The sequence below is a fragment of the Betta splendens genome, chromosome 7 (genome assembly GCF_900634795.4).
Source record: "Betta splendens chromosome 7, fBetSpl5.4, whole genome shotgun sequence".
Lineage (NCBI taxonomy): Eukaryota > Metazoa > Chordata > Actinopteri > Anabantiformes > Osphronemidae > Betta > Betta splendens.
Genome location: NC_040887.2, coordinates 8,887,992 through 8,903,032, shown reverse-complemented (window position 1 = coordinate 8,903,032; position 15,041 = coordinate 8,887,992). Strand labels below are relative to the sequence as shown.

General features: G+C 47.6%; 2 protein-coding genes across 2 annotated transcripts; one reads left to right on the top strand and one right to left on the bottom strand.

Annotated features, from left to right (window-relative positions):
• Positions 1-201: 201 nt before the first annotated feature.
• LOC114859174 (oxysterol-binding protein-related protein 2-like) lies at positions 202-6,047 on the bottom strand. Its single transcript, XM_029157115.3, has 14 exons — positions 5,892-6,047; positions 5,460-5,594; positions 5,259-5,370; positions 4,908-4,983; positions 4,627-4,761; positions 4,302-4,399; positions 4,026-4,208; positions 3,800-3,907; positions 3,637-3,726; positions 3,434-3,548; positions 2,902-3,021; positions 2,358-2,481; positions 2,176-2,266; positions 202-1,946 (listed from the first exon to the last, which is right to left on the bottom strand). Exons 2-14 carry the CDS (start codon positions 5,494-5,496, stop codon positions 1,844-1,846), a joined length of 1,392 nt encoding a protein of 463 aa, XP_029012948.1. The 5' UTR covers positions 5,497-5,594; positions 5,892-6,047; the 3' UTR covers positions 202-1,843.
• A 1,219-nt stretch (positions 6,048-7,266) lies between these two features.
• Positions 7,267-14,437, top strand: LOC114858701 (microtubule cross-linking factor 1-like). Its single transcript, XM_029156201.3, has 9 exons — positions 7,267-8,267; positions 8,909-9,133; positions 9,804-9,962; positions 10,924-10,995; positions 11,079-12,134; positions 12,209-12,304; positions 12,665-12,699; positions 12,768-13,794; positions 13,929-14,437. The coding sequence occupies exons 1-9, from the start codon at positions 7,656-7,658 to the stop codon at positions 14,085-14,087; spliced, it is 3,441 nt and encodes a 1,146-aa protein (XP_029012034.1). The 5' UTR covers positions 7,267-7,655; the 3' UTR covers positions 14,088-14,437.
• Positions 14,438-15,041: the final 604 nt, after the last annotated feature.

Genomic DNA, 15,041 nt, shown 5'->3' with positions numbered 1-15,041 from the left:
TATTCAACTATATAAGACAATAAGTCAAACCTTACATTACATTTTTTCTTATTTTACATTATTTGGCCTGTCTGCACAAGTGTTGTGTTTTTCTTCTACCTTGTCATTTATATTTTGATGGACTACTACAAAGACCACAGACTGGCACTGTACACTGCTGTGAAATTATACACTGGGTGGTCAAGCAGTGATGGTCAATGATTTCAACAGTACATAATCCATCATTTATTTCTTAAATATGCTTCGTGTGCATATAGTTATATGGTACTATGAAGAGGAGAAGACAGAGAAACAAATATACAATGTAAACATTTTTAAACAGACATGAGACCAGAAACAAACTGATAAAGAGTATGAGTTCATATGAGCCATGAGACTGAACCTGCCCCTCAGAGTCTGCTGGCATCACAAAGTGCTTTGAATTCAGAGTAAAGTTAAGCAGATATTTGACAATACAATATGTGCATAGGACTGTGAGCAGTCGGATGTGCAGTTAAATGCAAGGCTAATGCTTGGCAATGAAAGGAAACATCTGCAACTATTGTGAACTGTACATATGTAAGCATTGTATTATCAACACGACATTCATCTACTTTAGTGTCTGAAACACACATGTGACGTGTTTTATTTTTCACATTTCAGAAGGACAGACTGAATGGATCTGTTTGCATAGGTTTATAATTCCTACAGTGTCCCCGGTCTTATATGTTGCTACTGTGTCCAACAGCACAACTTTAAGTTACTGAAAAATGGTTTAGGTCAACTCCAGATGTCAGATCAGGGCAATTCGTTCATTGGAAGAGAATGGTCATCAGAACGAACACAGCTTCCTCTTTCAAACACAGCTTTTCAAAGCTCGACAGGCGCCTTCCTGGGGCTATCCATAACTCTGAGCACACATACAGGAGGCACACTGTGTGGTCTATCCTATCCTCAACAAATGTCCAAACATCTGCCCAAACACCTTGAAATAACAGTGATCCTTAAAACTTTCAGAACCTGCTGATCGTCACAATTACTGACTTATAATTGTTGAGATGAGTCAGACTTTGAAACCACTGTTTCATGTGCTCTGTATCCATTTTTCTTTTAACTTTGCATTTACAGTATATTAGGTGCAGAAAGGGGTTTTATGGCTTTAACTTGTGTAAATAATCATCTTGGTGGCCATGCATGCACCAATTATCACACACATTAACTATGTTATAAAGGACAACAATCTAATGTACCACAAATATCTGTTTACAGTTACAGTAAACTTTGTTATAAGCAGCTTTTATTTATATTGTAGGTCTACTGACAAATGATCACAAGATGTTGTGATGTTTAGTGCGAACTAAGATAGACATTTAGTTGTCTAATAGGTTACATTTTAAAGTAGCAGATGTGTTTCAAGAACCCCTGATGTATGATATATTGACAGACGTGTGTGGTGCAGCTAGAAAAAAGATGTAGATTGACTACATGAACTAAACCTGAAAATATATCTGAAGTTGAAACTTTATGTCCTCCAGTAGTGTTCACCACTCCAGAGATCACACATGATCAGTTTAAAATCCTTAACAGGGGAGTAATTTTGTCAAAACCCTGGTTATGATATGATCAGATAAAGACATTTAAGGTCAACATTTAAAGTCAGTAAACTCTTAAACTCTCTGTGAAACTTGAGTTGTCCTGTGGACCACGTTCACAGCCAGTTGCTGATAATCTGATAAACTGACTGCCTGACTCAAATATCACTTACTTAAACAAAATCAAGTATCAGTGAACGGCACAAAGACACAATTTGAGATGCTAAGAAACAATCATATTTCAGACGAGATCTTCATACCGAGCACCTATGTCAATAAATGTTGGGACAATCACTAAAGTTCCTGTCGAAGTATCCACCTGTGTAGAGCCAGTCCTCAGCTCCTGTGTGAGGGTTCGTTCTCAGCTGGAACCACCTGAGGAGCCATGAAACATGCAACAATAGCTTTTAATGACAGGGTTGTAACTAACGTGATGCATAGATCTGGAGCATCTTACACTGAACAGATTATATTCCAATATCTCTTCACTCTTGGTAAACTTCCTGTTTACTTTGGTTAAATGCATTCATTCCAACATGTTATTTCGTCTTTACACAAACCAAATTAATGTCTGAGAGATGACTGGAGGAAACTAAACACACACCTGGTCGACCAGTCCTCTTTATCCTGGGCGCGTTCTCGTCGGGCAGCACGCTGCTTCTCCTCTAATCGCTCCTTCTCTGAACTTGCTGCATCTATTGAAATTCCATTAAAGAATCAGAGAGCCGGTCGTGTGGACAGACAGTTGCATGTATAAAAATCAAACTCCTTGTATTTAAGTGTCACCTATGTCTCCATTCTCCATTGCTTTGATGTCAGGTCTTAGCCGGCAGTCTGTGGGGGCCAGTAGTGTTTCCATGCTGGGCTCCAGCTCGTTTAACGTCATGGCAAAGCTGGTGAAGTTATACATCTGCAAAGCAAAGTATTACAATGGCACAAAACATTCCAGATTGTTTGCTTTACTTGTCTACTACTGTCTACTCTTTGAGATCAGTGTTTTTTTATTACATATATACATTTCATAGCAACCACTGTCTCTCGAGGAAGTGCAACTCTGGGGAAAACTGTAGCAGAGCTCAGTGTTTGTAATGTAGACTACGAAATGTAGACTATGAGATGACAAAAAAGAATCCCTTGTATCTTTACTGAAGAATAAAGTCTCAAAAAGACTTTTATTGCATATTGCTTAGCTGCATATTAAATCTGATACAAAGACAGCCTGTGGGAGACTCCCTCTGGAGACAAACACAACTCCACTGCAAACCTCAAGGTCACTGCTGTAACAAAATCAACCGATGTAAACACTGATGTGTGTGTGTAAATCTCGGACCTGAGCGGAGTGAGCGGGACGCGGCGTTATCCTCCACAATAAGGCACTTCCTGGTATCACCGCCACGGTTTCTTGAACTTCCGGCATCTCGTCCGCCTCCTCACTTTCACAACTATGTTCCTACACAAACAGAAACACATCCGTCCTTAGACGTGGACATTCACTGGCCAAAGCTTGCAGTGTGTGAAGGACATTAGCAAACAGGTGACTCACAGAACTACAGTTGCCACAAATTCAACACATCTCTCAAGCAAAAATGCGTGTCATTGCAAGACATTATGGATTAGTGCTGGCAATGATCTAAACATACACTTCAGAACATAACTAGACAACAGCAGTGGCACACTACAAATATCAAATACACCTTACCTTCTACTAATGCCACTGCATGTTATTGTGAAAGGAAGAGATACCATTTGAGAAAGACATTTTAGAGTGATGAGTGAAATTCACGTTAGGTAACGTTAGATAAAAACATAGAAACTTATGGCAGCATTCGTGTCTCTATTTGTTAAATCTGGGCATCCCGCACCTGCTTTAGCTTCTTTGAGTCTCCCCCTGTCTTCTTTTGCGACTCATAAACCTTAGGGTCCACACTGTACATGCATTCCGTCCACTTCCCATAGATCACCAGTCGTATCTTCTTACTGGTATGAAAGCAGCAAATACACATCTGTCAGCAAAAAGTATTTACGGGCACTGTGTATTGTATCATTGTCATAAGCATGCTTGTACCTTTTGTCTTGAATATAACCTTCTACTTTGTGAAGTTCCTTCCCAAACATCCCGCATGGTTTGAAGTTCAAAATGCACTTATCCCCAGTACTGAGAATGCAAAATAAACACACCCGTCAATCAATGAGCGCTGCTTCTAATGCTGCGATAAAATGCTGTGTACCTGTGATTGATTATCTCCACAGTTCCATACTGTTCAATCCAGAGTTTTCCCAATATGATGTTATGCACACAGCACATTGGATTTGACCACGTATATGCTTCTTTATGTCTGTAGGAAAACCACAACATTGTTGATGAAAGGTTATAAAAAAAGAAAGAAAAAAAGTATATGTTGGCTAATAGTACTCAATTTCACAGTTGCTTAGTAACAAGAGACAAATACTCACTTCAGTAACTCCAGTGTCATAGTCCCTTTGGGCTCAGCTTCCACACTTTTTCCCCAGAACTTGAGTTTTGGGTAGATGGAGCCATGAAACACAAACTCTTGCTTCAGACTTTCAGCGTGGAAGGCACTGACAGGGGGGTGGTGACTCACCTGCTCCGAGATTAACCTGTACCCCTCGTCCTCTCTTGAGAAACAGTCACAAAACAAAATGATCCTTAAGGCAAAGCTTTAATGTGACATTTGAATGCATTTCCCTTTCTTTTGACGGTTTTATCACCTTATGAGTTCATACGTCTCCCCCAGCAAAGGATTAAAAGGCTTTCCAGTCCTCTCCCATTGAGATGCTACAGCTGAAACAGCAAATGCAGCGACAACCTGTCACCAAAACATAAATAGAATGAGATAAGTATTATTTGGGGGGGGGGTCGACTTGGTGGTCAGATAAAATCATTTGGCACAATAAAATTGCAAGGGTTGCTTTCACGTTTTAGGCATAAAAAAATAACTCTTTTACAGTAGCAAGTATATATTGAAGACTTGTATCTATTCATAATACTAGTAAAGTGAAAGATGAGAACTTTATGGTCGACTATTTTCGCTACCTGCATCCGCTCTATAGAATCAGATAAACTGCAGGCTTTGTGGATAAGGTAAGTGTGTTCCATGTACTCTGAGATTCTCTGGAGAAAGCTCAGTGGCTCGTTGAACACAACAGGCATCGCTATTTTGGACAGCTCCTGTTGAAAACAAATACAAATAATATGGTTATAATAATAAATCTAGTAACCCTGAGTGTTTTTGTGAAAATGACAACCGTTCCAGCTGACTATCTCACCAAAAATGTGTGTATTCATATTTTTGTTAGGAATCACATAAAACTCACCATGCCGATGCATTTCTTCAGTATACTCCACACACTGAAATTGTTTCTGGAGATCATTTCAGCAGGAAGGACTTTCCTATGGGACACATTTAGACTGGCTTTGAATGGTGAAGCTAATGAACAAGAAATAGCTCCAAATGCTCTGCAGTGGAGGTGCTCACTAGAGCTTAAAAATGCTGTTGTTCTGGCTTTGTCCACTTCTACATGTAGGTACATGCACAATGAAACCCTCAAACCACACATCCAATTATAATTGCAATGAAGCATAATGCTGTAGGTGAAAATATTTCTGTTACTGGCCTGACTCTTTTTCACATCCATATGTAACTTCTTTAAAGCATGCCTCCTTACCTGCGTGCCCACACTCCATTCTCCTGCGTGCTGCTGGCATCGGCCACTTGCTTGCTGCCAAAAACCACAGCATCTTTAAAACTGACCTCACAGGAATCATCTGACTCCAGCCCTGATGGAGACAAGACCAGATGAGGCGAGTTGGGACAATGCTCCTTCTCCTAAAGGTGTAGGAGACAAGCTTGTTTTTGCCTCGCTCACCTGTCTCGGCGTCGTAAAACTCCTCCTCGCTGTTCATTCTTCCGCTGAGAACGTAACTAATCGTTACTCACAAGTCATGTTTCCATCCGCGACTTGTCCCTGCAGTTCAGGCTTAATCCGAGCATCACAGACAGCCTGCAACACGAACAGCCCTTTACACCACAATGTCACAATCTAGTGCATGCTGTAAATATAACAGCTAAAGCTGCGCAGCCTGCTGCCAGTAGCTCTGCTCCCAAAGGAGACTGGGTTATTAGCTTGGTATCTGACAGGCTAGCTAAGCTAGCATTTAGCTTCGCTGCAGCAGCCAGTTGAACCGTCGGTAGAGAGCGGGCAGCAGAGATTCGTTAGCTAACGGTGTCGGCGCTATCACTGTCACCAACAAACACTGAAACCGACCCGACCGGTTAAATCCATTTAAATTAAACATACCTGTGATTTAAGTCGAAATGAATTATGTGGTAAGATAAACAATCGAGGAGAGAACTGCCTCTGAAGATGGGCGGAAGTGGGCAGCAAGGACAACGTCATTGGCAGGTCCTTCAGCCAATCAGCTTGCAGCCAGATGTTGAATCCAAAAGCTATTTTCAACACTGGGGAAATAACACGGCATTAAGGGCCACACAGGGCTTTAAAGCGTCTAGAGTCTAGACCAACGGGCGAAGGAAGTTAAGTACATGTGGATGCTCTCTATAATGTGCTGCTTCCTCCACTACGTTTCAGGGAGCGATGTTCTACATTTAGCTTCACTGCTTCGGGCAGCTACATTTACTTACTCTACAGATTACATCTTTATAGGTCATGGTTTTTATTTGCATTGTCTGGGTTTTATATATGTCTAAAACCTTCTCCGAAAATAATTTTCCCAGGAAAGGTCCTAGCGAGTTTGGACAAAAGAACACATTTTTCGAAAAGGAGAAGAGAAAGACTTATGCAGCAGTTTTTTGTTTCCTCTTCCATTATTTGTCTGACAATTTCTCAGCCATAGGAAAGGCCTGACCCCAACTTCCTAAATACTGCACAGCCAAAAGCAGACAAACTGCCTCCACCTGAAACACCAAACACTGCTGAACTGCTGCATCTGACTAAACTATATAGTTTGTCATTTTTCTATAACAGTTCTAATATATTAGAAACATTTTGCTTGTAAGTGTAATGGTTCTTAAAGATCAGCCTACTGAAATAAGCAAAATTAAGAAACTTCACCTACTTGGATGCAAAAGAAATGTAAGAAAAAAATGACACAACCCGAAACAAAACATGCTGCAAAGAGACACTGTGCTTTGTGTTTGGCTGTGCTGTCGTTTTTGTACAGAAAACTGCTTAAATAGAGTAAATATAAACTAGTTCCATCACCACCTATGGGTAAATAGGACACACACAGATTGAATTAATTTGTAGTTAAAGAGAAAATGCAGGATGTTGCATGATGTTTGTCCCTCTGCTCTCAAACAGTCATCCACAGGATGGCAGCGTTACATCTAAGAACAGTTCAGCCCACGTCTCTAAAGAGATGTGGACATTTAGTTAAATTCTCTGATAAGTCCGGAACACGATGAGGGCCATTTAAAAATAACGATTTTCACAAAATAATCTTCTTTTTCTGTTCAATATGGTGACTCAGTTATTTACTGGCGTGATGGTAACAATAATAGCTGATCGATTCAGCGATATACAAGTTTATATTTTTGTAGATTAGTGAAAACAGAAATTGGAAGCTATACGAAATAGCCTAAAAGCTGATAACGTGATGTCAGAGAAGATAAAAAATCAATAACACTTTTGAAAAAAGAAAATTAAGCAATTTATGTCGATAGAGTAATGCATTTTAATAAGACTTATAACCAAATAATGATGTGCATTTAATTATTTCATATGGTAATAGCTAAAACAGCGTTGTCTTTAAATAACGCTTAGATTCTATTTAGTTCAGAAGGAACAAGAATCAGTGCCAGGGATTTTATTTTGGAAACGATGGCCGGAAACCCCTATTAAACTACTTTGCCCGCTAATGGTAACTCTCCGCCTCTTTCTCTGTGCGCTTTATGGCAAAGCGTCTGTTCTCAGGATGGAGTCCAGCCGGTCTCACCTCTTACCTCAGTGACCTGCGAACATTCAAACGTTTTCATTTGCGATCATTGCTTCAATAACCTAAAACTTGATTTTCTATCTGTAAAAAGTGACAAAATTGTTGTCATGAACAGAGACGGAGACAAGAGCGCAAAAACAGCGCTCCGGAGCCAAAAACAGCCCAGGGCGCACCAGGTTTGTGTCCAGAAGAAGAAGAAGGACCCGCCGTCCAAAGACGCAGCCTCCAAGGACGCGGCGTCAGCTCCGAGCGACTCCGGGAAGGAGCTGAAGTCGATGGGAAAGCGTGGGGAGAAAGTCTCGTGCAGCGGCACCGTGGAGAGGAGCCCCGGGGCGCACAGGAAACTATCCGACGCCAGCAACGCGTCGGAGGACCTGAGCAAAGACTCCGGCTGCCTGTCAGGGAAGGTCTCCTCCTCGGACAGCAGCTCAGAGATATCCGACTGCCCCTCGGAGGGCAACAAGAACGACTGCCACAGCAGCGACGACTTAAGCTGGATACGGGGACAGGCGCACGTGAGCCCGGACTGTGAGGAGAAAAGCGACGGTGGAAGGAACCAGACGGAGGGACCCCCGTGCGCCCCCCGGTTGGATGATGCCAGAGGGGCCCTCGGGTTATTTAACTGCTCAGGGGCTTTCATGGAGCTGATGATGGGGGACACGAGCGAGGATCTGCTCAGGGAGGTGGAGGATTTGAAATCAGAGAACGAGTATTTGAAAGTAAGCTCATTTAACTTTATAATTCATCAATTAGTCGAGTTTCAGTTCAAGTTCAAGTTGAGCTGTGTGTTTTAGTCTATACCTGTTCTCCGTGCGATTTGTAATTTGAGTCGCAGCGGGAGGCCGTCGGACTCTCGGCACCGGAGCGGATTAGTTTGTGCAAAACAAGCGAGGAGACGCTCTCGTGCGCCAATCAAAAGTCAAGAATCGTTATTGATTTAAACCAGGCTCGACTCAAAAGTCGAAATTACTCAAGATAGTGGCTTAATCTTTCACCCTGGTATTACATAAGTAGACTAGAAATGACCTCTGATAATATAATATCTTAAATAATTACATTAAAATTATTAATGTATTTGTATTTTGGCAGCACGGAACTGCAACCGGTTAAGTTGTGGTTTGTTTTCTTAAGGCTGCAACTGATCGATTCCTTGTGATCCAGTGACATTTCTCAATTCGTCATTTCACCAATTCATTCATCACTTCATCACTCACTCGCTCAAGGCTGCAGTGAAGAGAGAACCAAAAAAAAAAAAAAAAAAACATAAACCATTTCCCCTGCTTAAAAATAAACATTTGATGAATTCAGTCCAACATTCATTCACACGCCGCCGGGCCTAAATGTGTGTTGTCTGCGCCAGGATGAGGTGGAGGAGCTCCGCTGCGAGATGCTGGAGATGCGCGACCTGTTCCAGGAGGAGGAGGCCTACCAGCTGCAGGAGCTGCGGCAGCAGCTGGATCAGGCCAACAAGATGTGCCGCATCCTGCACTACCGCCTGCGCAAGGCCGAGCGCCGCAGCATCCGAGTGGCCCAGACCGGGCAGGTGGACGGCGAGCTGGTCCGGAGCCTGGAGCACGACGTCAAGGTCAGGAGGTCACGGGCTCCTCCTCTCCGCGGCCTCGTTAAAACCCTCACCAGTAAAAGCGCTTTCTAAAGAATTCTGGCGTTTTCACTGATTCACCGCTTTTCCAGTTGTTTGCGTCAGAGCAATTGACTCGTTCGTGCTCTCGTGTTCTGCTGAGGCACCCTGAATCACGGCTGTTTGCAGCTCTGCGGAGGAAGTCCTGCTGTTTCCCCGGCCGCAAAGATTTCATTAGGTTGAAACGTCTTCATCCCGCTCGTATTTAGAACACGCCGCGGTGTAATTATGTGGTGACTCGTTCTCCCGGAGCAGGGCACATAAAAGCACAGGAATCTTTATCACAATCATGGCGGGCTTCGAATGAGGCTCTGTGATGGCAACCAGACACTCAGGGCGTGCGGTGGAGTCGGGTTCCCATAAGCTCCATCCACTCACATGTTGCATTCCTGTCACAAGCGTTTTCTTTATGACGTCTCGGAGCGTCAGCCAGACCAGCTGCTGCTGACAAAGTCTGCCACTCACTAATAAAACAATGCTCATAAGTGGACACAGCGCGCGGAGGCCCGGTGACCAGATGTGGGGAAAAACAACCCCCGAGACACAAGTAGCTGTTTTTCTGTGCAGTAGTTGGGACGGAGGCGGCCTCTCGTTAACTCTCCCGTGACTTTTCCAGGTGGCGAAGAGCGTGTCGTTCCGGCTGTGCAGCGAGCTGGAGGTGGTGCAGAAGAAGAAGTCCCAGTTGGAGTGGGAGAACGAGGCCCTGCGCGAGAAGACGCAGGAGCTGGAGGTGGCCAAGCAGGTCCTGCAGGCCGAGGTGGACAAGGCCAGAGAGGTAGCGCGCCCAAACAGGAGGCCCAGCGTCTGGAAAACGTCAGGGGGGCGTTTGAAGGGCTGCTACGTACAGTCTGAACCCTGAGTTTCCACCGCTGACTCACTATAGACCTTCACCCTTCACGCCACCACTTCATTAGGGCCCATCCCAGCCAGTTGTCCCCCCTCACCCCTCGGCCACCCCAAGTCAGGCGACACGCGACCCCGGTCCGGTCTCTGAATCGAGTGCAGGGCTCGGCCGGCAGCTGTCTGGGTCCGGAGCCGTGCGAAGCAGCCCGGAATGCCGAGGCCCCGAACTCGAGGAACAGCTGAGAGGACGCGAAAACAGGGGAAGAGGGAGAACGAGATCCCAAAAATAGACCCGCTTTCTCCGCTTCGATCAGGCTAAATCCGGATCAGTGTGTATCGCGGCATTCCGAAGTGTTTGTGCGCCGACATACTGACCTACAACCGGGAGCGCACACACCATTATCAAGTGGGCGCCCCCCCACTCTGACAGCGATTGAATTCCCACCTCGCCTTTTACTCTCGCGGCTCCTCGCGCCAAAGCGGCTCCTGTGATCGTGACGGTCACTCCGGTGGCATGTGCTCGGTTTAATCCAGGATTCTGTGCTTTGGCATGAGCTCAGTCTGGTCCACTCATCTGAGACAGCTGCCTGCTAGTCTGTTTGATCCCAACAGGGAAATCCACTTAGATTACCTAATCTAGGAAGACAAAACACAGTCGAGCTGGATGTGAAGGAGGATCAGCAGCTCTGATGTTTTTGTGCAAAAACAAGCAGGACAAGTGTTTAAAATCATATTTAGTCAAGAAATAATATTGATATAATATTAATATAAATACATTCTTGATCACAGATTGAAACAATTATTGTAATCATCACTGCATTTCTCTAAATCTCAATTTAATACATACACACAATTACAAGTGTATACTAATAAAACTGTCTTTTCTTTCACAGTACTCTTTGAAGAAGAAAAGCATCAGGTCAACAGCCAGCAGGGCTGAGAAGAGGCTCTCACAGCAGCTGGAGGTTTGATATATTCACCATTTATACCTGATCGGAACCTGCCTGCAGCCGCATTCCTCATTGTAATTGTCATTGTTTGCCAAAAGGACGACAGTGCCGACCTCAAGTGCCAACTCCACTTTGCCAAAGAGGAATTAGCGCTCATGTGCAAGAAGCTCACCAAGTTGGTGTCGGAGAGCGAGGGCATGCGCGAGGAGCTGGCCAGGTACCGCTCAGCCTACGGCGACGCGGACGCCGCCCAGCCGCCTGACGGCAAACACCGCTCGGCCCGCGCCCGAGAGGCCGAGGTCAAAGTTCACCTCAAACTGGTGGAGGAGGAGGCCACGCTCCTGAGCCGGCGCATCGTGGAGCTGGAGGTGGAGAACCGCGGGCTGAAGGCGGAAATGAGCGACCTGAGGGAGAGGGCAGGCGGAGGGGAGGGGGACGAGCAAGAGAATCGGGACGGGGCCGAGAGGAGCGCCTCGGCTGCAAAACCCGGCAGGGGACGCGGGCGAGAGGGAGGGGAGAGGGAGGACGCGGAGAAAGGCCAGAGGGACGATTCCAGCCGATTACGGGGCGAAGGGACGATGGCGCCCTGTCACATCGCGCGAGAGGGTCCCGTGGGCGGCGAGTGGGAGCCTTCAGACGGCCGGGAGGGAGAAAACAACAGAACCCCGAGCAGAGCTCTTAAAGAAATGGCCGCAAAGGACTGTGAGTTTCTTCTAGCTCTCCGGGATCATTCCCGCATTCTGAGCTCAGCCATACAGCTCCTCACCAAAGCGCCAGAGCACAGCCGTTCGTCACCACCGCGCGCTGAAAGCCCGGAGGCGGACTCCGACGGTGAGAAGATGGTCCTCCCTCTGAACGAGGCCCTGGGGCTGTTGCAGGCCATGCTTTTGGCCTTCATCAAGAGAGTGGAGACGCTCTTTGCGGGAGACGACGGGAGCAACACCTGCGTGTGCGATTCAGGAGACGGCGCCGATCGCGTCGGCAATCGCGCCGCCGAGTCGCCGAGTCAGCAGGAGGCTGAGTTCAAGGAGAGTGGGACAAAACAGTGGAACCTCACCCACAGCTGCAAGGACCCAAAGATGCAGCTGTCCTTAAAGGTTCTGTGGATCCTCCACCAGTGGCATCAGGTCCAAGAACACGTGGAAGGAAACAAGGTACAGTTTAAAACCACCTGTCATGTGTGAGACTCATATCTGGACTGTTCTAATTTATCTGGATTGTTTTCAAGCACGAAGAGAAGAGTGTGTTTGCGCTGCGGGGGTTGTTGCAAGATGTGGACGCGGAGCTTCGGGACGAGCGGAAGGAGCGGCGAGCGGCGTCTGAGGTGAGCGTGGTGTTTTCGCTCCGGGGTTCGTGCCTCGCTGGGCTTGAAGTCCCGCTGATGATCCGTGTCCCTGGCGCTCGGCTCAACGGGCATCGTGAGCAGACCCGTGCCAGCGTATTGAGGCTAATCTCCTGCCGCGGCCGCAGCCAAACGGGCCGCGCTGCGTGAAAAACGCTGGATTACAACTGAGCACGGGGCTCACGCCTACACGGACCTGTTCAAATCAGAGGGACGGGTTTTGAATGGAAATGGGTGCACATGCAGCACGAACAGTGATGGGACCTTTGGCATCTACTAAAATCACCAAAACAAGTTCAAGCATGAAGTTAATAAGTCTGTGTTATTGTCTCTCCCTCACAGTGTGCTGCTGTCTTTCATCAAGGAGAAGCTGACAAGTAAGTGTTTTCCAACGGCTTTCACATCTCATTAAGGGGATCACTACTGAGATCTTCCGTTTTTACAGAATCTGCAGCTCAAAGCGACTTAAAGACGTGAGGCGGCGGTCGCCTCCGTGCAGCTCCAGGAGGAGGAACTGGTGCTACGTGAGCCGGGAGGCGGCCCAGCTGGACCGGGAGGACCGCGTGAGGACGTGGGACCACCCCATCATGCCGCTCAGCTTCCCCCACCTCGACTTCCAGCGGGAGAAAAGCCACACGGCGCCGGAGCGGTCGGACCTCCGCATCTACTACAGCCCGCCGTCGGCCCGCCGGGTCAGAGCCCAGCAGAGGAGCGGCCCGGGTGCAGAGGCCGCCTCCTTCTCGGCGTCCCCTCTGGGCTCCTCTCCCAACCAGAGCGACGACGCGAGGGAGGCACCGGCCGCCTGGAGGCAGACGGGCCAGGGCGGCTCACAGAGGAGGTCGGCCGAGCGGTGGCCGGATGGGGCTCAGGGGTCGGGCTCTGTGAGGAGCAGCCCTTCTCGGGCCCCGGCCCCCTCCCCGCTGTCCGCCCGCCCCCACCTCGGCTCCCCCTCCCTGGACGGAGCCACGGGTCGCATGGAGAAGGCCGTCCCTCGGTCCGCCTCCTCGCCCAAACTGTCCCGTGGCCCCTCGCTGGCGTCGTCCGTCGCTCTCAGCTCCTCCGCCCCCTCTCTCTCCCCGTCCAGAGGCCGAGCGCTGTGGAGCCACGCCGCGGCCAAGCCGGCGGGCCGGCGAGCGGCCGCGGGGCCGAGCCCCGGCTCCGCGGGCGGCGCCGGGCCCCCCGGCAGGCCCGCGGCGGCCGGCCGCTACGGCCTGGTGTCGGAGTTCCTGCGCAGGGTGAGCGGCCGCGGGGAGAGGGCGGCCGCGGACTCGGCCCAGAGGACCAAGGGCCCCAAGAGCCTGGAGCGCGTCCCCACGAGGCCCCCCGCCGCCCCGCCGCACAGGAGCGACAGCGTGACGCGGATCGTCAACCAGAGGTTCATGAAGCCGAGGGAGGACGGAGGTCGGGGTCCGAGGGAGGAGAGAGGCCAGAACCACAGTGTCAGACACAACGTGGGCGGAACCACAGCAGAGGTGAGGACCTTATGAAAGCCCCTCCCTCACTAAAATAACTTTTAAAGGGAGAAAGTGACATATTACAGTATTGTATTTTATTCCTTACTTCATTGGGACTGAATGCCAACTATTACTTCATGTACTCTGAGCAGGACGGAAACTACGACGGCTGCAGCTCCACCAGCACCTTGACCTTCTGCCTCCCTCGACCGTCGCGTTCGGCCCAGAGACGAACCCTGAGCCAGAGCGGAGCGAGCCGACACAGGCCCTCGGCGCCCGTGAGCCTGGCTGTGGACTCCAGCTGTGAGTGACCTGGGGGAAGAGAGCCCCGCTGATAGTTGTGGACAGCTGAGAGCAGGCTGAGCCACGGGGCACGAATGAAGAGTTTCACTGTAAAGCAGTTTCACAGCGGGATGGAAACCTGAGAGACTAGACTTTGAGTGGTGTGTTTAGAAGATCTGTGAGCAAAGCTCCTTCTGGTGCAATGAAATTATTCTACTTTTACATGTTGGTAAATAATCCTGTCTATGGTGAGTGTATTTCATATTTATACATTTAAAATCTATGTCAAATGTATTTTGCATTGCAACTAAATTTTGTATCATCATTTGTTAGTTTAAATATAATTTATTGAATAAAGCTGTATTCTCTGGCCAACAAACCTAGAACAAGTCTATCTGTCGCTGCTCACTCAACTTATCGAAGCTGTGGGATCTGACTCTGCCTTAATGATCTGCTTCAACACAGGCATCATCCGCTGGGTTTTACAGTACGTCACATGCTCGAAAAAGAAAAAGTAACTGCTAAGCAGTTAACAAGATAAGAGTTTCTGTTGGGAGCATGATCTCCCTCCTCCCTTTCTCTCCTGTCTCGTGACTCCTCCTGACTTTCACTGTCACTGAACAGACTCCAACTAGCGCGTCGCAGTGTGTCAGTGAGTATCAGGGCTGGACGGTGAAGTTCAGATGAAATATGTGTCTGTGACAGACTGGCAAGTGTGTGGCACAGTGACACAGTGTCAGGTTTCAGCTCAAATCATATGTTTATCATCCCTCGCAGATGGTGATGTGGGCGTCTCCCATAGCAACACAAAGTCTGTAGCCTAGCATAAATTCATTATTACGTTCAGATTAGCATCGAAAGGGGAAGCAGCCTAGCACACCTAGCGCTAATGTTCATTTTACAACTTGGTTAATCCTTTAATAATTTCAAATACACAGCAAACATTGAGCATTTTAAATTAGATTATAAATACTAATGAACAT